This window comes from Tachysurus vachellii, chromosome 7 (assembly GCF_030014155.1).
Source record: "Tachysurus vachellii isolate PV-2020 chromosome 7, HZAU_Pvac_v1, whole genome shotgun sequence".
NCBI lineage: Eukaryota > Metazoa > Chordata > Actinopteri > Siluriformes > Bagridae > Tachysurus > Tachysurus vachellii.
The window spans coordinates 12,691,566-12,715,742 of NC_083466.1; the positions used below are offsets into that span (position 1 = coordinate 12,691,566).

At 37.3% G+C, this 24,177-nt stretch overlaps 2 protein-coding genes across 2 annotated transcripts; both read left to right on the top strand.

Moving 5' to 3' along the window:
- Positions 1–181: 181 nt before the first annotated feature.
- sepsecs (Sep (O-phosphoserine) tRNA:Sec (selenocysteine) tRNA synthase) lies at positions 182–9,234 on the top strand. Its single transcript, XM_060874393.1, has 11 exons — positions 182–633; positions 1,887–2,041; positions 3,451–3,569; positions 3,658–3,816; positions 4,108–4,261; positions 4,822–4,924; positions 5,013–5,142; positions 5,508–5,599; positions 7,447–7,540; positions 7,686–7,776; positions 8,761–9,234. Exons 1-11 carry the CDS (start codon positions 520–522, stop codon positions 9,005–9,007), a joined length of 1,458 nt encoding a protein of 485 aa, XP_060730376.1. The 5' UTR covers positions 182–519; the 3' UTR covers positions 9,008–9,234.
- A 4,660-nt stretch (positions 9,235–13,894) lies between these two features.
- Positions 13,895–20,064, top strand: lgi2a (leucine-rich repeat LGI family, member 2a). The gene is made up of 8 exons (XM_060873457.1): positions 13,895–14,201; positions 14,496–14,567; positions 15,238–15,309; positions 15,600–15,671; positions 15,754–15,825; positions 15,954–16,123; positions 16,439–16,603; positions 17,670–20,064. The coding sequence occupies exons 1-8, from the start codon at positions 14,017–14,019 to the stop codon at positions 18,485–18,487; spliced, it is 1,626 nt and encodes a 541-aa protein (XP_060729440.1). The 5' UTR covers positions 13,895–14,016; the 3' UTR covers positions 18,488–20,064.
- The last annotated feature ends 4,113 nt before the right edge of the window (positions 20,065–24,177 follow it).

Below are 24,177 nucleotides of genomic sequence, written 5' to 3' on the forward strand. Positions count from 1 at the left end.
TTTTAGTGTTTTATTTTATACTGTCCTTAACAAAAAACAATCCAACAGCATCTTTAACAGAAACAGACATGACTTTTATTTTGAAGCAGTAAAGCTCCGTCAGTGGGCTGAGTTTAGGAAGATGTATAAACAGGAAGTGTATAGTGGTTGTCATTGGCTGGGATGGAACCCAAAGCTGTTCCCTTCTCCCTAGATAAGTGCCCTGTTTAGGGAGTGAAATAATGGGTTATACACCATATCTAGTGCATTACATATCCACATGAATAACATTTAGGACTTACCCATGCTGACTAATCATTATTTAGACACGTTGATCCTGCATTTAGTAAGTAAACCGGCCAAATTCTGTAAAGGTTGTGTTTGTATTTGTGTTCTGAAGCAGGTTACAGAATAACAATAAACGTGGGATAAGTTTTAGTCCTAGTGCAAAGCAGAAATATCTAGAAAACAGGACTAACACCCTGTAGTGATTTGTTCACATGTTCAGTTGAGTGTACAGTTTATTAGAAAGCGTCAGGTATGAATGAGGAAAACTTGAGTGTGTGTGAGAAGCTGGTGTCTGTTTCCTACATGAGGCAGGGTGTGCAGGCTCGGCGCAGTCATGAGCTACTCATCAGGACTCTGCTACAGCAGGTAAACATCTCACAAACCTGTGCTGAACAATATCCTGCACATTTATTACACACCATTAATATATACTGCTGCTGTCAGGTCCAAAAGTCTCAGAGCACTATATTGTGTGTGCGTTTGTCTAATTCAACACAACAAATATTCCAAATGATACATGATATTATTAACCATAACTGTTGGGATCTTTGACATGTTTGCATCAAGTCAAGTCAAGAAGCTTTTATTGTCATTTCATCTATATGTAGTTGTTGCACAGTGTACAGAGTGAAATGAGACAAGGTTTCTAGGAGCTATAAGGACTTAGTAAGTTAGTCTTAGATAAATACTGTAAAGTGCATCTGTGCAAACAGAGCAGGACAAAAGACTGTGCAAACAAAAAATACAAGACATCACACCAAAGACAATACACACAAGACAATACACAAAAACAGCGGTGTAAGTACTGTATGTTCAATCAATATTGTGTGTGCAGAAATACTGGAATGAACACATTACATGACCTTGAGTTTCCTAATATTCGGATTGTTCACCCCTTTTTGTTTTGCTTTAATAACAGTATGCACTCGAGCTGGCATGGACTCCACAAGTTTGTGCAAATCCTCATGATCCACTTTAGATCAAAGCCATCAGAGTGTCTCGTCTGATCGCATGCTCCAATAGATGAGATTAGACATTAGGAAATTCTGACTTTGAAATTTTGTACAAAGGAGATAACATGGTCGATATCTTCTGTTTAAATTTAAACTGGGACCTAGAAATAAAATACCTAGACCTAACATTTTAAAGTAGTTTTTTAAAAAGAAATGCCAGATTTTCAGTGTGGTTTCAGGCTTTTGGACAATGATGTCACTACAATTTCTGTCTTCTGTGATGCATGTTTTTCATATGTGACTGTCAGTGTTATGAGATTTTGTTTGTTTGGTTAACTTGGTGAACCAGAGTTAATGTATTCAAATTCTGTAAATGTAAATGTTAGAACAAAAAGATTTAGAGCTTTTCAGTTTATCGTAAACCCACTAGGGCCTTACAGACCACTTCCAAATCATAAATGAAAGCTGCTTGTCTGCCCTGAAGTATGTGTTCATGTGTAATACTTTGCCTCACATCAGTCTTATTATGCAATCGATAAAACATCATGATATAATGCATTGCTTATCCCTAATTGTTTGATTGTTGAGCTATTGATAGGTTTAGATTTTAGACCTTTCATTTAACACCATGTTCATCTGTCATCTGATTTTTCTCTGTCTTACCAGGGCAAGTGTCCAGAGGAGGGATGGAGTGAGAGCACCATAGAGCTCTTTCTGAACGAGCTCGCCGTCATGGACAGTAATAATTTCTTAGGGAACTGTGGAGTTGGAGAGAGAGAGGGTCGAGTTGCCTCTGACCTGGTGGCCCGAAGACATTACAGGTTACTGATAATATTTGTTTTGGTTATGTTGTTAGAAGTAGTGGCCTGGTGAGCTACAGCACAGCTCTGGGTAAAATGAGAGGGAATTTAAATATTACTTGCTGCATTAGTAGTTCATAAGGTTTATAGCAAACCCATGCATTTGATGATAAATCTAAGAGCTTTGTCTTTTCAATTGAATTGTGTAACATTGAATAGAATCTATAATATAACTCATAATTTATGAGCTACATATTAAGGAACAACATCACACCTGAGTGCTCCTTTCACAAAAATTACATTGTGACTGACAATTAATTGTCATACGAATTGTGTTTTTATGCCACTTTTGTAATATAAGCATAACAGTAGGAAAAAATTCACATACACATTAAGAAGAGCAGAAAAATATCAGCCTTAAACATTAGATTAAATAAAAGTCGTGTATATTTTTAAAAAATGGCAAAGGCAAAATTTTTAAATAATAGATACCGCAATTAATTATTGCCAGTTGATTGTATGAGAATGATTTGTTTTGAAACGTTTATAAAATTCTTTAACGTATGCAGCAGGGGTTCGGGGGCATTTTAGCTTTGCACTTTATGCAAGGGGCAGACACTTGCATTTTCTTCCCACGCTTTGGGGTTTTGGGGTTAGTATTCTTGTTTCTTTCCTCAAAAGACATGCGTTGAAGGCTTATTCGCATCTCTACATTTTCCATATTGTGTACAGTTGTGGTTTGTGAAGGGTTGGCACCTGTGTGGGAGTCCCCCGCCTTCTGCCTCGAGTCCCGTGGGATAGGCTCCAGGCTCCTTGTGACTCTGCGTAGGATAAATGCTACAGAAAATGTCTGGGATGGGTAGATATGCTTGTTTATATGTTACCTATTACCTTTGGGAAACAGGATTTTCAAGAATAAAGACATGATGAGTGCTATAAAGTGAGGAAATAAACTTTCTAAAGTTGCTCATTTACACATAAGGCTGTGGTTGTGAGAGACAAAAACAATGAAATAAATGTCTGTCTGCTAAGGATTTTGCTTAACCACAGATATGTTATAGACATGATATTGATGATACATGGTATTTACAAAACAATATATAACAAATACATATGTGAAAAATGCTGAAACCAGAATCTTGCCTAAACTACATATATACAACCTTCAAGCAGTTTACAGGACAATAGCAATAATCATCAAATGTATTAAAACTGTATTAGTGTGTTCCAACACAAAGTATTCAGTAGTTACATATACTTCGTAGTTCACTACCCTCAACCAAGGATAATAAATAAGATGTCGTTGTAACCATTTTTTGTTTATATATCACTGAATGCTCTGTTTGTGTTCATGTAACATATGAGATGTACTGTATAATAAATGTTGCAGAATAATGCAAAGCGCCTTTATGTTCGGTTCTCTATTTTAGACTGATCCACGGCATCGGCCGCTCTGGTGACATCGCTGCAGTTCAGCCAAAGGCCGCTGGATCCAGTCTCCTCAACAAGATCACCAATTCAGTAGTGCTGGATGTTCTCAGATTTAGCGGTGAATGTCACAATGTTGTTTAAACCCATGGAGAAATAGATTTCTTGTGTTAATAAAGGTATTGGATGGAGCTGTTTTCTTCACCCAGGTGTAAGAAGTGTGTCATCATGCTTTGTGGTGCCCATGGCAACTGGAATGAGCTTGACCCTGTGTTTCCTGACACTCCGACACAGGAGGCCGTCGGCACGCTATATTCTTTGGCCGCGCATTGACCAGAAGTCCTGTTTCAAATCCATGGTCACTGCAGGTAGGACACTGACATCTACAATATGACATTACAAAATAATTCAGCTTATTTATTAAAGAAAAGCCAATCAGACACTATAGTCTGTGTTATTGTTTAACTGCAGGAAGACAACTTGAGTTATATTTCGAAATATTTTGTTGTTTTTTTAGTTGATATTGTGCACAGAACAAAACCTCACTGCATGGTCAACACTGTTCAGTTGTGGTGGAGAGATAAACACACAAGCAGTGTGTTTATTTTATGTTAAATAACTTATGAAAGATATTTACTGTCCGGTCTAAATTTGAGCAGGGTTTGAGCCGGTGGTCATTGAAAATATTCTGGAAGGAGATGAGTTGAGGACAGACCTGGAGGCTGTGGAGAGGAAGATTGAAGAGCTGGGAGCTGAGAATGTCCTCTGTGTCCATTCCACCACTTCCTGTTTTGCTCCTCGTGTCCCTGACAGGCAGGTCAACTGGCCAGTTAGGCCCTTTCTCAGACCTCAGAACTTTAAAGCTATTTAATCGGAAAAACATTCTATGGTATCAAAAGAAGCGGCATAAGTTATGAAATGTTTTGCATATGGTTATATAGTTATAAACTATATTTAAGGTTACCAACAAGGAATAGTGTAGGCTTTAACATGCTTCCTCTGAGGTACGTAAAGACATGCAACCTCATCATTTGCTCAACTCAACTGCTACTCATGCATTTTTATGGGGTGGCGTAACAGTCAGAAGAAAATCCTATTCGTTCACGTCTGCATGCACGAGCTCACAGCCTCCCATACTTGGTATCACTGTCATTAATAGGGGGGAGATTCTGCCACTTCTACCTCCCTCAGGCCATCTCTAATTGGTTGTGAATGTTCTATGCTCAATGCTAAACATGACGGATGCTGTGACATCATTGGGAATTGTGATCTCAGCATGATATGGAAATTCATGATACAACTTTTCTGTAGCACCACTCAGAAGCAATATATGTAAGTTGTAAGAGAAAACTCTTCTGCCTCTTATTGTACAGGTTGGAAGAGCTCGCGGTTATGTGTGCCAAATATAGCATCCCTCATATAGTCAACAATGCCTATGGAGTGCAGTCATCTAAATGCATGCACCTCATACAGCAGGTAAAGTACACACACTTTTCTTCTGTAGCACTTTGTTGTTGACTTTGCTTAGTGTTCAGACATGTCAGGTAATCTAGTGTATTTACAGGGTGCACGAGTGGGCAGAATTGATGCCTTTGTTCAAAGCTTGGACAAAAATTTCATGGTTCCTGTTGGAGGTGCCATAATTGCAGGCTTTGATGAAGAATTCATTAAAGAGATCAGTAAAATGTATCCAGGTTAGTGTGTGAATCACTTACAGTTTATGTCTGTGAATGCGTTTTTGAATGACAGACTCGATTTGAACATTTCAGTTTATTTGCTGTTTATTTGACTCAACGTTCAGTATACCACTTCTGAGTTTTTTTTTTTTAAACCATCTGCACCATTTCCACCCTCCTACTGCAGCGAGAATGCCAAATGCTGTAATATTGATTGTGCACTCCGTTCAGGACAGGTTTTTACTATGTTGAGTTCTCCATATCTCTTACAATTCCTAGTAGACTAAGTTTAACAGACAAACTTCCTTTTCTAACAAAACAGAAGGCACAAATATTTTATGAATATGAAAAATAATTTATCCTGATTTATTGCCCTCCAACAGGTCGTGCATCAGCTTCCCCTTCTCTGGATGTGCTTATCACTCTGCTCAGCCTCGGGGCCAGTGGTTATAAGAAACTCTTGGCTGAGAGAAAGGTACAACGCCAACACAGTGCAATAATACATTCAATGCCCAATATGATGGAATGCTTCTTTCTCTGCAGCACCTGCTAACATTAACAAAAGAGAAAAGAGAGCCAGCAGGAAATATTGATTGAGGGGAGCTGAGGCTTTTACAAACAAAAAGGCTGTGGTAGTTGTTTTAGTGCACCTGCATGTACTGATGCTCATGTGGATAAATTACCATGTCACAAAGGAATAGCTGCAATAATTCTTCTCTTGGCTTAAAAAAGTAACAAAGGAACATTATATTACCTTCATATGATACATAGCATGCTGCATTTACATATGTACATTTATCTCTATCTGGATAGGAGAAAACAATCATAAACCAACAAACCCACAGAAAAAAATCAACATGATGAGAAAACAATATCCAGTTTGTATGAAGATATTTAGTTTATGTATAAAGTATTGTCCGTAATACAGTTGGTATTCTGCTCAAATGTAAAGTACCTTAGGTATTTTAAACCATAAAGATGTCTGTGCATGTTCTTCTTTTAGTAGAATTAGGACTGCAATTGTTAAGAACAGTTTACACTTAAGTCTTCATCACTGAATATTTTATCTCCATTTAACATCAAACTTAAGTTTGATGTCTTGTACTCAGAAATTACTTTGATTCTCATACTGAAATTGCTCATAAGTTCATAAATGAACAAAAATACACTTTCTGACTATATAGTATGCAGTTATATCCAGTGCCATGCAGATGAGGATTAGAGCCATTTAGATTGCATCAGACATCTGAAACATAATATTTGTGTATGTCTGGAAAGCTGCATCCTGACAATGCCCATTGTTAAAATGAATCTACAAATAAAATTAAATTGAATAGAATTATGTGATTAAGGTTGCAAAAGACAACTTAATTTTTATGGCAGATGTAACATGCAGATTCTGGACACTGAGCAAAATTTTCATTTGTGGAGTTTTCGTTAGCAAACTGAAAGTAACATTAAAGCCCTAACATTAAACACACTGACAACTGAAGTGAATAACATTGATGATTTTATTAAAGTGGCATATGTAAATGGGTGGAATATTTAAGACAAGAAGTAAACAGTCAGTTTTTGAAGTGGATGTGTTGGAAGCAGGAAAAATTGGAATGTGTAAGGATCTGATTGACTTTGACAGGACAAAATGCAGAGTGGTTTATACCTACAAAAGTGGTAATAGAAACTCTACAAATCCTGTAAAATTGTGTATTTCTGAATAACAAGCATGCAAGTGACTAGATTTGCTTTTGTCTAGTAAATTTTAAAAATAAATGATCATTTTGCTTTCTATAGGTCTTGTTTGAATTTTGCTCATTCATCATGAAACATAATGTAAATGTAAGTTCTTATTTGGAAGGTTGTGAAATCTAAATAACCAGTGTGGTTTGTTTATGACTGCAGTACTACATACATCCTAGCAGTACTACATACATCCCAGCTTTCCATACATTTGAATTATAATTACACGTATCTTCAAGACAAAAACAAACAGGAAAAAAATGAAACATTCCATTGTTTACTATGTGCACACAGGACTTATTATCATGTGCTGCTGCTTCAGCTACTCATAGTTCACAACTACCATTAAAGCATTAGTTGACCTAATGGGATGATAATAAAGGCATGTAGAGAAAGACAGAAAGAGAAAAGGGAGAGGGAGGGAGAAAGGGGCAATAGGACAGCAGGAGTGAGGAATAGAGAAGCAGATGGAGGGAGTAGGCCAGCAGATGGAAAATTGCAACATGAGCAGTAAACAGTATGTACAGCAAGAAAAGGCTGATCATTGTGAGGCTATTTATAACTGTGTCTTTGCACTGCCTGAAGGAGCTGTACACCCACCTGGCTCAAGAGCTGAAGACACTGGCTGATAGGCATGGGGAGAGACTGCTGCACACACCACATAATCCCATATCACTGGGTAAGACACACATTCATTTATTCATCAGCAAAACACTTGCACACACTGCTTCAGTTATTTCCCTATGAAAGTTATTGTAGGTCAGTAAAATTAGTGAGCTGAGAATAAATCAATGTTTGTGGTTTTGTCATTTTGTCCTCCTCAGCTATGTCCCTGGATGGACTTCAGGCTAACTGTGATAAAGCCGTTACCCAGCTGGGCTCTATGCTCTTCACCAGACAGGTGTCGGGAGCCAGGTGAGCTTTTTCTGCTAACTTGGCAGTACTGACCAATAGATGCTGAATATTTTAATACCCATTATAGTCAGCCTTTTATCTCAAATGGAGTACTACTTTATTACACACCATGTTCCTATATTATACTAAATATTCAGTTGTATTTATCCCTAAATTTGCTGTTTTTTTCTCAGAACTCTTGATTTCAATATTCATGATTGAACCTCCTTATTTATCTCAAGCCATTAACTTTCCATTTTTTTATTAAATCTATTCAGATTAACATACTATTATATAATACATATACAGTATATCTGCAGTGTAACTAATAACAAAAGGTATGCACTTATATAGGTGAATAATGTCAACAGGTCCTGGGAGATTTAAGGGGTATTTTCCAAAGGTTCCACATTTTCCTATAGTAAGAGCCAATTTCAGATCAATGTGAACAATCTGCTGAATTGTGTACTAATGTGAGGGTTAATTTAGTATTAATCAGAGGTTTTAGTATTGTTGCCAAGTTATAATTGCAAGTGGAAACATGGCCTAACACACTTTTAGTGGCCACTTTTCACATGCGCTCTACAATTTTTTTCCATTGATATTCGCTGCAGCAAATTACTCCATATTTGCATAAAGTTTTATCCACTTTGTCATGTCTCTGAACACATCCACAGCTAGTGGCCAATGCTTGCTGTCGCTCATGTTGCCAGAAATCTTCAGATCTCATTGAACACTCTCTGGTCATGTTGTTGCCGCAAGTTGCTGTATGTTTGTATGAAGAGTATTAAGAGTAAACTATTTTATGGTGCAATACGTGGTCTTACATTCTGTATTATTTTCTTGTCTTTTATCAATATTATCATAGGAAAATTCCTTTAACACTGTTCTTTTTGCAGAATGATTTCCCAACCACATTTTAACCTTCTTTAAAAGAGTGGCAGATGCAGTATCTTTGTAGATTCTAAAATTGTTCCTGTTTTTATTTCCTCCCTGTTGTTTCAGGGTTGTGCCACTGGGAGCTGAACAGACTGTGAGCGGACACAGATTTCGTGGCTTCATGTCACATTCGGATGTCTACCCATGCCCATACCTTAATGCTGCTTCTGCTGTTGGCATCACCAAAAAAGATGTGGCGCTCTCTATCAAAAGGCTGGACAAATGCCTTAAGGGTCTTAAGAAAGACACAAAGGGAGAGAAGTGTGAGTCAGTGTCCTCACCTTCAAGTCCTGATGACCAAACAGTTCCTTAAACCGAATACAGCCTTAAAAAAATCTGAGAGATCTGTCAGAGATCTGCACTTCTCCTCTGGACAAATTTCAATAAAAAAGCCAGTTGTATCCTGTTATGTTTTAAAACTGGAAAGTAGCTCTAAAAAGTGTTACATGCTGAGTTTTTTTTAGTTGCTGGTCTCCGCTATCAAGCCAAAATATTTGGTCTAGAAATGAAGACAATTATTAATAAATCTATTTCATTTCATTCCTTTAATGAGTCAGCATAGTTTTTACAGAAGCTCTTAAATGGGGATGTCTGCAAGGGGTAATATATCATATCAAATATGGGAAGGTACACATTTGCTTCAATTGGAACTAAACCAGCTCTATTGCGACCACAACTGCAGTAGAAGAAGGATATAAGAAAGGGGCTAGCAGTGTATGCTTGCTCCCTAGGTTGTGGATCAGTAACACTGGATATAAAACAGTGTGCTATTGCCAAGGATATGAACCCATTTAGAATATAAATGGGAAGCCTACAGGGAAACACAAGTGAGGTTATGAAACCTACTCTATACCTGATTATATTGAAAACTTGAATACAAGCCAGAGGAACTGAAATCACCTTTACTAATCCACTTACGCTGTGTACGAGTGCATGTGCTCTGTGCCTCAGGAGCGGAGGTTTAGCAGTAGACATTTAGGCAGTTATTTTATGTTCTTAAAATTGAAATAAAAAAAGGAGAATTCAAGTCTGTTGAGAACGGCATAGTATTTAATTTGTGGTACATACTTTCATTATTGTTCCACCAAATGCAATTTTGCTTAACTTTACTAGTGTTTCCAAAACAGGTTATAATAATTGGATTTGAATTTCAATATGATAAGTATGGATTCTTTTATTGCACTAAAATTCACTTGCTTAAGTCATGAATTATCTGGTAAACAGCAAGTGATAATCGCTAATCCATACCATTCAGATGCATTGCACATACACTTGTTGCATTTTGCATGTTGCATTGCAATATACATACAGTGGCGAGGACAGTCCAGTGCACACGCACACACATTCACACCTACAGGCAACATTGTTTAACAAGTCCAAATATTTTCTTTTATTTATACTTGGAAAGAGACCAGAGTACTCAGAGAAAACATACATGTACACAGGGAGAACATGCTATATGCCACTTTAACAGTAACCTGAGCTCAGGGTCAGGCCCTTTCGAGCTGTGAGGCAGCAATTCTAACCACTGTGCCATTGAGTCACCATAAAGGTATCATTTCTTTTCTTCTGTACTGACCTACAGTACAGGAATTTATGTACAGCTAGGTTACTGGAACAACTGATGCCTAGCAACTTTGGTTTGTCTCACTAAAATCTCTTTAAGAAAATGATTCCCTTTCAGAGGTTTCCAAGCAAAACTGCTTACATAGAACCCGCAACTATCCAAAGAACTATTGTGGAACCTTTATTACTTAGAGTGTAAGCTTAATTATGCAGTAACTACAGGGTGTCCTAAAAATTAAGAACCAGTGGGATTTGAACTACACTGAAGAAAATTATAAACACATCACTTTTGTTTTTGCCCCCATTTTTCAGTTCATGAGCTGAAGATCTAAGAAGATCTTTCTATGTACACAAAAGGCCTATTTCTCTCAAATATTGTTCACAAATCGAGATATGCATTAGACATTAGACAGCATTATTATTACACAGTTGTGTCTTAGGCTGGATACAAGGGGGGGGGGGAGTGCAGTGCAACACATCTTTTTCACATAGAGTTGATCAGGTTGTTGATTGTGGCCTGTGGAATGTTGGTCCACTCCTCTTCAATGGCTGTGCGAAGTTGCTGGATATTGGCAGGCACTGGAACATGCTGTCGTATACGCTGATCCAGAGCAACCCAAACATGTTCAATGGGTGACATGTTTGGTGAGCATGCTAGCCATGCAAGAACTGGGATGTTTTCAGCTTCCAGGAATTGTGTACAGATCCTTGCAATATGGGACTGTGCATTATCATGCTGCAACATGAGGTGATGGTCGTACATAAATAGCACAACAATGGGCCTCAGGATCTCGTCACGGTATCTCTGAATTCAAAATGCCATCAATAAAATGCACCTGGGTTCGTTGTCCAAAGCATACCTGCCCATACCATAACCCCACCACCACCACCATGGGCCACTCAATCCACAATGAAATTAACAAACCACTCACCCACATAAACGCTGTCTGCCATCTGCCCTGTACAGTGAAAACCGGGATTCATCCATGAAGAGAATGCCTCTCCAAAGTGCCAGATGCCATCGAAAGTGAGCATTTGCCCACTCATGTCCGTTAGGAGGACGAACTGCTGTCAGGTCGAGACACCGATGAGGATGACGAGCATGCAGATGAGCTTCCCTGAGATGGTTTCTGACAGTTTGTGAAGAAATTCTTTGGATATGCTAAACGGTTGTTCCAGCAGCTGTCCGGGTGGCTGTTCTCAGATGATCTTGATGGTGAATATGCTGGATGTGGACGTCCTTGGCTGGTGTGGTTACACATAGTCTGCGGTTGTGAGGCCGGTTGGATGTACTGCCAAATTCTCTGAAATGCCTTTGGCATTCACGGGCAACAGCTCTAGTGGACATTCCTGCAGTCAACATGCCAATTGCACGCTACCTCAAAACTTGCGACATCTTTGGCATTGTGCTGTGTGATAAAAACTGCACATTTTAGAGTGGCCTTTTATTGTGGCCAGCCTAATGCACACATATGCAATAATCTTGCTGTCTAATCAGCATCTTCATATGCCACACCTGTGAGGTGGATGGATTATCTCGGTAAAGGAGAAGTGCTCACTAACACAGATTTGTGAACAATATTTGAGAGAAATAGGCCTTAGAAAAAGTATTAGATCTTTGAGTTCAGCTCATGAAAATTGGTCAGTATATATACACAGAATTGTGTATTCATTATTTATTTACTTATTTTGGTCTCTGACTAGTGGTTAAGCCTTTGCATGCTCATTGCTCTGGCCAAGGTTTGATTCCCAGCCAGGGAACAACAGTGTTTTTTGGTTTTATTTGTTGGTTCAGTTGAGGGGATGTGCAGCATCTGTTTCTTGCAACAAAATGTTGAGTCAGCCTGTTCCAAGCACTGGATAAGGGAATTTATGTTAAGCGCAGCATCACTGCCGTTAATAATTCATGGAAGATGATCTGAAACCATCTCTTTTGCTTACTCCCCTTTCTCTTCTTTGTTCCAGTTTTTACTTTAAATATATATTTTTCCTTCTGACTTATCTTTTCTGCAGCAATGCACCCCCTTCTCTCTCTCTCTGTGCTGAGTCAACAGTTTATTCGTTTGCACTCTATCTGTACACATTATTATTTCCCTTCTTACTCTTTGTATAGCCTGCTGCTGACTTTGCACCATAGCATTTTGTACAGAGTGGCTAATAGCCGGACATAAACTTCTGCTTGATGATTATGGAATATTGATCAGTCTCACTGCAGTGCTCAAGTCTATGATAGCACAGTCGTGATTTCAGTGTGGATTTCAGTGTGGATTTCAGTGTGGAAACTGTTTAAAAACAATTCCTAAGAATTGCTGTTGTTTTACGTTTATTAATTGCAATTTATTAGTGGTCACAACTTGTGGATCAAATCATCAGTGCTCTGACAGTAAAATCGTCTCTCTCCAAGGTGCTGAACTGCAGTACATTACATTCCCAGTTTACATGTTAATCCTCTGTTCTTTCAGAATAAACAGCAAGACTGTGTTAAGAGATTTATTTTATCCAAGTCTAAATGTGGGGTGTGTATCAAAACAACTGAATAAAATATGTATTTTTAGCATTCTTGGTTGACTTGTTCTGATGCACTGCAACACAATGATCATATAATTGCTGAAGGTTAGAGTGAACATCATAATGAACTCTCTCTTTCTGTTTGTTACTCTGTCTGTCTGTCTCTCTATGTCAGATAATCATGATATATATGAGGCTTTTGTTGGCCCCAGTTCCCATTTTACAAACATGTACTGTTTATTGTTTATTAATACAAACCCCCATTCGTTTTGTGTGTTGCTTTGCTTTATTTAGATGACAGGTTTATCACATATACCTGGGCTATCCACACACTAATAACTCAGTATCTCACTAGATCTAACTAGTGTGTGCTTTCCATACCCCACACTGAATATCGTGATGATAAAGTGAATAACAAACTAAACAAAACTTTCTGACTAAAATGAATGAGCAACCGTGTTGCTGGGGTGATGCAGTCAACTATGTGTTGAACTGAAAGCCAACAAATGTCTAGAATATCTTTTTATGTTGTAGCTTTTAAGATTTCCCTTCACTGGAACTAAAGGTCCCAAACCTGTCCCAACTTTACCAGTGTGGCTGAATGAGCACAAAAGTCCCATAGATATGCTTCAAAATCTAATGGATAACTTTCTTCCAGAAGATTGAAGGTTATTATAACAGCAAAGGGATGACCATCATTAGTTGTTATGACTGTGATGGTTAATACTTTTGGTATTTTTTATGACTGTGATGGTTAATACCTGTCTACTTAAAAGATACAAACGAATGGTACACTTATATGGCATAAGTGTACCATTCGTTTGTATATTTTAAGTAGACAGGTGCAAAGCTTTAACAGGTTATTACAGTTCAGATATCTACCTACATGTTTAACAATCCTTTTTACCAGTTATGTACTTAATCTATATAGATTATAGATTAATAATCTATAATCTATAGATTATGGATTGAGTGTGAGCGTTTCATGTTAGCTGTAGTCTCCAGCACTGGGTGCGTTGATCAGTAATAAAGCAATGAGAGAGAGAGAGAGAGAGAGAGAGAGAGAGAGAGAGAGAGAGAGAGAGAGAGAGAGATGCAGCTGATTCGCTGATGTCAGTAGCTTTGGTTCACTGCTGCATTCTCGTGGTGCAGGGCGGACCGCTCTCAGCCTCCTCACCTCAGCTCCATCCGCTCTCTCACTCACTCACTCACTCACTCACACATGCAAACTGCCCCGACAACATCAACATGCTGGCCGTTATTAAACGCTACGCTGTGATACTGCTCACTGTGCTGCTGTGCTTAGTGTCGTCGGGCCACACGGGCAAAAAGCCAGTGAAGTGCCCTTCATCTTGCAGCTGCTCCAAGGAGTCCATCATCTGCGTCGGCTCTTCATTTGTGCCGCGGACCACACCGGGCGATGTCAACTCACTGTAAGTGTTCCCATTTATCGCAAAATAAATCTGTTTTCCACGTGCGATCTGATCTGCTAGATACAGTAAATTATAAAGCAATTATTAGCCTACCTGTGTGATGTATGTGTTGTCATTACGAAGAAGATCGCAGCGTACAGCATAATGTATTTTGGGAGACTAAAAAGAATAATCACAGGTAGCCGTGATCTGTACTTTCTCCGTGCTGCAAGAGGATAAGATATTTAACGTCGTTATTTATCATGTTTGTTAATTTTCACGTGTCCCTCGTGAGAATGTGCCTATGTTTTTCAGGAGCATTGTGAATGGGACCTTCTTTGAGGTCAGGGAGGCCGTGTTTGCACACATGCCATCTCTTCAGCTGCTGTAAGTCCAACACCTCAATGTTCAACCACTGCTGATTAACATTGTTAGAATAGGATGTGAAAACCTGTGTCAAGATTCCCAAATGCATGCTAAATGTGCAATATGAATATCAAAGAAAATAAGGTATACTTTTTAAAAGAGTCATCCACTTAGACCATAGATTGTTTGATGGATCATTTTTTCTCATATATATTGTATCATTATCAAACATATATCTTGTATATTGTGTTTAAATGAATGAATGTGCAATAAACATAAGAAAGTCATAACAAGGAAGGGCAGGTTTATAACTTGTATTAAACCTGTAGACTAGGGTTCCAGTTGAATTATCAGCATAACTGTACGTTTCTCATGTGAAAATTGATATGGTCTGTCTGTGACATATGGAGGACAAGGCTATTGTTAACTTTATCTACTGGAGACATGATGCTAGCTTTGACTTACTGTGTAAAGGATAAAAATAGATCTGAATCTGTGTTAATATCAGATTCTGCATTGGTTAGAAAAATATTTACTTATATACCCTTGTATTTAATAAACATTTTATTAAAGCTTTATGTATTTGTTGTGTACAATGCATTTACAACTGACTCAGTGAGATTATGATGCAGTCACAGCCGCTACATGATACAGTGTTTTGTGTTTTTATGCTCTCTATTGGTTTCTACAGATTACTTAATTCAAATGCTCTTACCACAATTAAAGATGATGCATTCTCTGGCCTACCACACCTTGAATATTTGTAAGTGAAATTACTTTTGTGTCAGTAAATATCTATACCACAATGGAAACATCCCCAGTTAGCTTGCATTAATAAATTGCCTTTTTTTGCTATGTACGTTCATCCTCCCCTTCCCTTCTAGTATAATGATATATCTCCTGTAAGATTAATGGTTTTAACAGGCACAGTATCATATTACTTCTAAAGTACTTGTTTTTTAAGATAAGTGTTTTGCTTATACATGCTTTCTTTTCCTCTTTGTGCAATCCTAATTTATACTGTACAATCTGTCTAAATCTTTAATCTTATAGGTTCATTGAAAACAATAAAATTGAGACTGCTTCGAAATATTCCTTTAGAGGACTCAGGGACCTGACTCATCTGTAAGTTTATATTATTACTCATCTTATTTTCCTACTTACACACTTATGAAATTGATTCAGATGCTGTCTGTAACCCCCACAGGTCTTTGGCGAACAACAATCTTAAAGCCTTGCCAAGAGATCTCTTCAGTGATCTGGACTCCCTAATAGAGCTGTGAGCTTAGTGTTGAAATTCATTCTGTGTGTGTGCCTGTATATACTGTATATTCATTCTTTTTCTTTTAGTCTCAAACATTTTATTTGCCTTCTCAGAATCTGCTTTCTAACTGTCTTTTTCAACAGAGACCTGAGAGGCAATGCATTTGAGTGTGACTGCCGTGCAAAATGGCTGATGACGTGGCTGAAGAACACCAACGCCTCAGTGTCAGATATCCTGTGTGTTGGCCCAGAGGAGATGAAGGGCAAGAGGCTCAATGACATGACAAGTCTCCATGATGAGTGCATCTCCACAGGTTGTGTGTATTGTAACAATAGATAAATTGATAGCTTTTTCATACAAAAATTTTGGCAGGATTACAAGTGAGCAGTTGAAGGTTTAAGGCCTTCCTTGAGGGCACAAAAGTGGCACTGTAGCCATGCTGGCATTTGATCTCACAGTTGCCAACCCAAAGCCTGATGACTTAAGCACTGATCCACATTCACATGCAATTTGATTGATGAAAAAAAAAAGATGCAATTTGATTGATGTAAATGTTCTAATATTCTACCCACTGCAAACCCCATTTTGAACTAACATCTACTATTATGTGCTAACATTGTTTATACAGATTTCATTCCACTTCAATCTGTGACCACTGAGTCTCTTTCTGTGGACACATTCTCCCACAAGAATGACGTGTATGTGACCATCGCTGCCCCTAATATAGAGAGCTGCATGGTGCTTCAGTGGGACCACATCGAGATGAACTTCAGGAGTTATGACAACATTACTGGTAACATTACAACATTAAAACAAGTAATATAGAACATTTTTGAGTAGCGGTTATGTCAACAACCTCTAACTAGTGCTTTTCACGCAGTCTTAGCCTATGGGTCCGTCATATTCTGTAATTTCCCAAGAGCACAAATATTTTACACTATTAGCGTAACTTGACTAATCTGTATATATCTGTTCTATATCTGGCTGCATCTCAATGCCCCCAATTGTTAGAGTACACTGCAGACCCAAAAGCATGTAACAGACTAAATGAAATGTACACCCTGAATGCATTCTCTATCAATAATTGCAATCAAAATGCAGGAGCACGGCAGGCCTTGCTGAAAATATACTGTAAGCATGTGATGTGTCATCTGCAGTGGTGCACAAGTTTTATTTTATGATTTAATTAACAAGGTAGATTGTTTGCCCTTTGGCTAAGGATTTACATTACCTACATACTGTAAGGCTACATTACCTACATACTGTAATAAACTGCAAATCAACTGACTGCTGTGGTATCAAGGGGAGGAATTAGCTCCTGCTTTCTCTCTACATAAAGCAACAAGTGCAGCAGCAGAGTTATGGTTCTTAAGTCTGTCCAGCTCTCTCACAACCTGTCTGTACACTCTACTCAAACAGATCAGATTCAAAAATCTTAACTATGTTACTAACTCTGCCATCAAATCTCACCCTACTATCTTGTAGATTGTTAACCAGCACTATTGGGTTATGTAGCTGCAGTGCATTCAGGTACTTAGAGTCCAATATTAGCCACAATTTGTACATTGGATTTCTCATTGGTACTGAACAATGATAAAACAGTGAGTGAGAAAAGAAGCCTTTTCTCTTTTGTTTTTGGTAACTAACAGCAAAACCTGACTGTATTTGACTTATGTATTTGATCATTTTTCTTCTATTAAAAGCTTTTGTATCTGAGCTAGCAGATACAATATTAATGTATCTTATACTGCAACTAGCAACAGAATTTCAGTTTGCCTTTCCTTTAAGAACTATACAATGTTTGCAAACTATTGAAGCTTCTCTTAATGACCAAACTTTATTTCTTTTTTAATCCTCAGGTCAGTCCATTGTTGGCTGCAAGTCAGTGATCATCCAGAACCTGGTGTTTATGATTGTTGCCCAGCTGTTTGGTGGCTCTCACATCTATAAGTTCGATGAAGACCAAAGCAAATTCACCAAGTTTCAGGATATTGAAGTCTCCAAGATCTCCAAGCCCAATGACATAGAGACCTTCCAAATTGGTGATGAATGGTTCTTTATCATTGCTGACAGCTCTAAGGCTGGACTTTCAACCCTTTATAAATGGAATGGCAAAGGTTTCTACTCCTATCAATCGCTACACGAGTGGTTCCGTGATACTGATGCAGAGTTTGTAAACCTGGATGGCAAGGCTCACCTCATTCTGGCCAGTCGTTCCCAAGTTCCAGTCATCTACCAGTGGAGCAAAAGTGCACAGAAGTTTGTGTTACAGGGTGAAATTCCGAACATGGAGGATGTGGTCGCTGTCAAAGCATTCTGGAATAAAGAGGACCTGTATCTGGCTATGACACGATATATTGGAGACTCCAAAGTCCTACACTGGACTGCCAAGCATTTCTCTGAGGTTCAAGCCCTCCCTTCAAGAGGTTCCATGATCCTTCAGCCATTTTCCTTTAAAGATCGTTATTATCTAGCTTTAGGTAGTGACTACACATTCTCACAGGTCTACCTGTGGAATGCAGAAGACAAGGTTTTTGAGCGTTTTAAGGAGGTCTACATTCAGGCCCCGCGCTCATTTACTGTGGTCTCCACAAACCGCAGGGACTTCATCTTTGCTTCCAGCTTCAAGGGGAGCACTCAGATATTTGAACACATCATTATTGATCTGAGCCTTTGAGGTCTTGTAGACAACTTGTAAAAAATGTTGAATGGAAGCATTTCAGCATCCAACAATGTCTTCCATTTAAAATGGGATATTTTCCATGAAAGGGTTCAAAACAATGGCTGTGAGTTCGAAATAATTTGTAGTTTGTGATTTTATCAGGTATGTAATGTAAATTCATGTGCATGGTAATACATGCCGTAGTATGAGTTTTCTTTTTTCAGGTTCTTTGCGATTCAGCGTTTAGTCGTTTTTGTACATCTTTAGCAGAGATGTTTTTTCACCCAGATGAAAAAATAAGAATATTCATGGGGTAGATAGCTCTGAGCAGAGCTGCTCCTTTGCAGTCAAGTCTTTTGCATAACTAACACTAACATGCCATCTCCAGCCATTGTGCTGCGGCACCTGCATGACACTGTTGCAAAGATTTCAATCCAGGCATGCTGAAAAATACAGATATTAAAAGAAATACAGGTGACAAAGTCTATAATATTAAATATCCCAGTATCTCTCATACTTGATCCTTAATTTATATATTCTTGCACAGATTATTTTGCTAAATATAAAACCTGATTATTCAAACCAGTTACATAACTTATCACATTCTAAATGCTGAAAAGTATATGCAAATGTACAGTCAGCTAAAACTTAAATTTGGTTTGTTGCATCATAAATGTAATCCTATTTTGCAAACTTTTGAGTTACAGATGAAATTCAATTTACTTTGTAAACCAAAACAGAAAAACACACAGAAATAGATGTGATTTTTATGCAGTGAATCAAACCAATTTTCTGTTCCATTTATCATTACATTTCAACATTGGCCAGTAGGCTTCAACGTTCCAGTATTCTCCCAGCATGTTGTCATAATCTGTCTAAAGGCAAAATATCAGCAGAGGTATACAAAATGTCTCTAACTACTAATTTCCCTGGTTATTGAAATGACTCATCAAAAAAAAAGTACAGTTAATGTAGTGTAAGATGGATGCTGTAGAAAAAGAGAGAAGATCTAGGGCAGCAGCTAATAACCACTGATAAACAGCCTTAAAACCCTTAGGTATATTATAGGCATTATATAGGAAAATCTAAAACATTTTTGTTTCGACTTGCACAAATTTTACTGTCTGTGGTTTCCCTAAAATCTATAGGTAAGATTCAGATTGATCATACAGTATGTAGTAGGTTGGAGCCTCAAAATAAAATCCATATTTAAAAAAAAAGGAAAAAAAAGAAAGCAAAACAAAACAAATTTATTGTATTATGTTTATCACTAGTCTTCAGTTTAACACTCAATTAGTCACTAAGTCTCATTAACAACAGTTCTGACTGTAGTTATTTTAAAAGAACTGGGAATGTTAGGATATGATTAACCCTTTTGTTATGTGATTATACATTAAACATGAAGTGATATGTCTGATACCATTAGTGCTTGCCTTCCTTGAGACTTTTGAATGTTTTTTCCACTTACAAAAACATAATTGCTCACGTTATGATATCTATTGCGAATGTCATCTCCAAACTGAAAGACTTTTAATTAAATAATTTTGAAATAATTTTAATTAAACATAAAATAACAGAACACCAACAATATTACAGGGAAAATATTAAAAGCACAAAGTTTTATCATGCATTTACTTTCTTCTTGTATATTTCTTGTCATACTATTCTTGTATTTGGATTTTAATTGATCAACGTTGAGTATGTCTGTTGTTTAATTTTGAGTTCTTAATGTTATGATACTGAATGTCAAACCTAATCAGAAAATGAGTGTTTCAAATCAATATCATTTTAGCTGCCTACAAAAGTAGATTTAAACACTGACAACCCTTAAAATATTTGCATATTGTAAAAGCATGCTTTTCAGGTCTGATTGTACAACACATTCAATTTTCTGATGCAAAAACTAAAAAAAAAAAAAAAAAACTGATACTTTCTGACATCAAGTAGAAAATTTCCTAGTTTCATAGTTCCACAGAATAAAGATGCTACATTTATTTTTTAAAAAGTATATATGTTATACATTTTTCCATGCCATTTATTTTTATGCTAATTTCTGGAACATAGCTTTTGTGTTGAATGTTATGTACATTTTTGAATACTATTAAGATATCAAATAAATGCTGATGAGTACAATTTATTTTTGTGTAGGCTTTTATTTTTGGATGACCTCTGTGAAGGAAAAACAACAAGGCATCTCATGCAAATATACAGTCACACTACAGTCACACAGTGCTGGTATGAAAAGAATGTGTCATGTATTTACTCATAATGGTGAGTATAATACATGTTTTTGATTTTCTTAATGCAGTCATCCACACAACAGAATTGACTTTAGCTCGAACATTTATGGTTAACCATAATGTACTTAAAAACTGTAATGTATACAAAATCAAAATATATGTAATTAAGCAGTTTAGTACCTTAACTCATTCAAAAATGAATGCATATCTCTAGAAATTCAGGTTCACAAATTCAGAACAGGTTCCTAAATTCAGAATACATAATGCTGTTAAAATGATGAGTTACAGCATCAATAAAGATAGTGAGTCTGTTTAAGAAGCAGCTATGCAAACCCAAGCCATGATACTTTTGCACAAGCTTTTTTTTTTTTAAATTATGCAGGCTCCTGGTTTTGGAGTTCTACATTCTGTGAAAGTAATAGTTCACCCACACCACTGCTGTTTGTAACTCGTTGATATTGGTGTTCCACAATGTTAACCTTCACGTCAAAAGTTTGAGATCTAGCAATTCATTTAGAACATTTTTAATCAATGTTTTCTATAGTTTTTACAATGTTTGCAGAATTTTGCTACGTTTACTATAGATACACATCCTGAGTGTGACCACAGAACTGAACAAATGAATGTTTTTGTTTTTTTTGCAAAATATTTTAAGTTTATTAAAAAAATTTAACAATGCTAGATATACTGTAGGAACATTTCATGCTGTTTTACAGAGGTGCATTGTTTGCACAAAGAATGAGTTTTACTATATCGGCAATAGGTACACCTCTGTAGTGTGACCATTTCATATAGAACCAAATAAATGAATTGTATCATCCTTGACTTGGAAGTTTGCTCAACTCAACAGTCCGCTGCTTGACTCAAGTTTTTTTTTCCAACATGCATCTGACAGTATTACCCAGTAGTACTCATTCCTTTCTTACCCTGAAGTGCCCATCACTCTACCGTCAATCACCATCGGTCTGGAGCTGCATGCAAGATAACATACTGCTCATAACATACTACTATGCAGACACTTTACATAGAATTACACTACCATAATTGCTGTTCATAACTCACTACTGTACATACACTTAAACACTTGAGGATTGCATTATTCATAACTTCTGCCCATATTGAATATAATAACCTCCCTCAATCCGCTCTCCTTAACATGTACCACATGTATATAACCTTCTCAAAACACAATATCAACAATATCTTCCTTCATTGCATATATCTATAATCAATGCACTCATTATATATAACTCCTTCTCTGTGTACTGTTTACATATGCAAACTATTTTGCACTGCAACAAATGCACTTCTGCTTAGATGCAAACTGTAGTTCGTTGCCTTGTACCATACATGTTCAGAGACAATAAACAAAGGTGAATCTAATCTAAACTAATCTAAAGACTTCACCTCATGATGGTAAGGATCAGCTCAGAACTACACAGAAGGAGCATGTGAATGATCAAGGCAGTTGGGACCACAGTCACCAAACAAACCTTTGGACTTGAAACAACACATGGACATGCGTTGGGGCTGTTTCACTGCTAAAGGTACAGGTTGAATTTTCCACAATGGAGGGCCAATGGACCGGACCATGTATTGAAAATTTTGGATGAGAAAACCTCCTGAAGGTGGTTTGTGGATGGGTCTTACAGCATGACAATGACCCAAAACATAACACCAAGGCAACAAAGGAGCGGCTCAAGAAGAAGCACATTAAGGTCATGCAGTGGCCTAGCCAGTCTCCAGACCTTAATCCTATAGAAAATTATTGGGGGAGCTGAAACTTTGAGTTGCCAAGCAACAGGCAAGAATCCTTAATGATTTAGAGAAGATCTGTAAAGAATAGTGGATCAAAATCCCTCCTGAGATGTGTGCAAACCTGGTAATCATATTACAAGAAACATCTTACCTCTGTGCTTGCCAACAAGTGATTCTCCACCAAATAATAAGTCACGTTGTGCCTGGGGATCAAATAATTATTTTCTTCATTTAAATGCAAATTAATTTATAACATTTGTATCATGTGCTTTTTCTGGATTTTTGGTTGATATTCTGTCTCTTTCCTTTACAATAAACCTATGATAAAAATTGCCCATTTCTTTTGGCAAACTTACAAAATCTGCAGGGGATCAAATAATTATTTTTTATTTTTTTTTATATTAAATATAATTATTTATATTTGCAGATTTTGGAGAGCTTCTTTATATATAAACATGTATGTATATTTATTTGTACACAGAGAGAGAGAGACTATATAGAGCCTATTTACAGCTGGACAAACAGGGAAGCATGGTGAGGATCGTGTTTTGTGATTTCTCTAGTGCTTTTAACACCAATCAGTCGAGACTGCTGTGGGATAAGCCCCTTGCTTTGCAAATTGAACCATCTATCATACACTGGATCATGGACTATTTAACTGATAGACCACTATTTGTGCTGCTTGAGAACTGTGTATCAGACATGGTCATTAGCAACGCAGGAGCGCCGCAAGGGACTGTATTATACTGTATTAACTCAAAATGAAAGAAAAATGACAGTAGGCTTAAATCATCAGTTCTTATTTCTCTTTATTATCATATTCAACGAATAATGATTCCTGAACACAGTGCTGTGTTAAACAAAGGCAGCAGATTTGACAGAGAACTGTAGAGTCTAACAACATGCAAACTGAATGTATGCACACATACTTTCACAGTGGTAAAGAACTTGCTGTATGTATCCCAACTGCAGGTAACAATCCACCTATAGGTGGCAGAAGTTTTTTAGAGTAAAAGCATGGTTTGTTTTAGACCTCAATTAGACTGTCTGCCAATTGAACGATACATTCATTAATTGCAGTATAAACAAATGTATAAACCTTATAATTCGGTAAGAGGAAAAGTATCTCTTGTGCTCTGTCCACAGCGGATGCATTCAATTGTGATTTTATATTTTAGGTTTCGCTAGCATTTGAAATTTCTGCATAGCATGTTAGATAGTTAATTGTTGAGTGCAGCACTGTCCATTGCCATATTTAAGAGCATGCCTTCTGTCCAGATTTGAGTAAGTGTGCGATTGTTTTCTGTATGCAAAGCATGGTTGTTCCAGGCTTCCCTAAGGTGCTCAAGGCTTTTTTGAATCTCAGGAAGGAAACCTATGTGAAGAGAAAGTTTGTGGATGTCATTAATTGCATCCAGAAGCTGTCCTCATGCAAAAACACATCCCTCCAGAGTCTTTCGAATCATATCTCCATAACTTCCATTGTGACTAGTTAGAATGCAGTTACAACAAGTTAAAAATATGTTGTTGATATCTGTAATGTTAATTCCGGATAGTCAATTTTTGCCATTAAATTTTAAAACGGCTTGCCATAAAAGTGCCCTTCTTCAAACGGTTAACTTCAACGCATCAGACTTCAATGTCACTTTACTCACTGATGATTGGCCCAAATTCCGTTTTCGGTTCTCTGCTGCTCTCTCTGGCCGT

Excerpts from the sequence above, each read along its gene's own strand:
- sepsecs (XM_060874393.1), top strand. The coding sequence starts at position 520 with ATGAATGAGGAAAACTTGAGTGTGTGTGAGAAGCTGGTGTCTGTTTCC. Across the intron at positions 5,143-5,507 it reads GATCAGTAAAATGTATCCAG|GTCGTGCATCAGCTTCCCCT; the intron begins GTTAGTGTGTGA and ends GCCCTCCAACAG. Across the intron at positions 7,541-7,685 it reads ACATAATCCCATATCACTGG|CTATGTCCCTGGATGGACTT; the intron begins GTAAGACACACA and ends TGTCCTCCTCAG.
- lgi2a (XM_060873457.1), top strand. The coding sequence starts at position 14,017 with ATGCTGGCCGTTATTAAACGCTACGCTGTGATACTGCTCACTGTGCTG. Across the intron at positions 14,202-14,495 it reads CCGGGCGATGTCAACTCACT|GAGCATTGTGAATGGGACCT; the intron begins GTAAGTGTTCCC and ends TATGTTTTTCAG. Across the intron at positions 15,672-15,753 it reads CTCAGGGACCTGACTCATCT|GTCTTTGGCGAACAACAATC; the intron begins GTAAGTTTATAT and ends TAACCCCCACAG.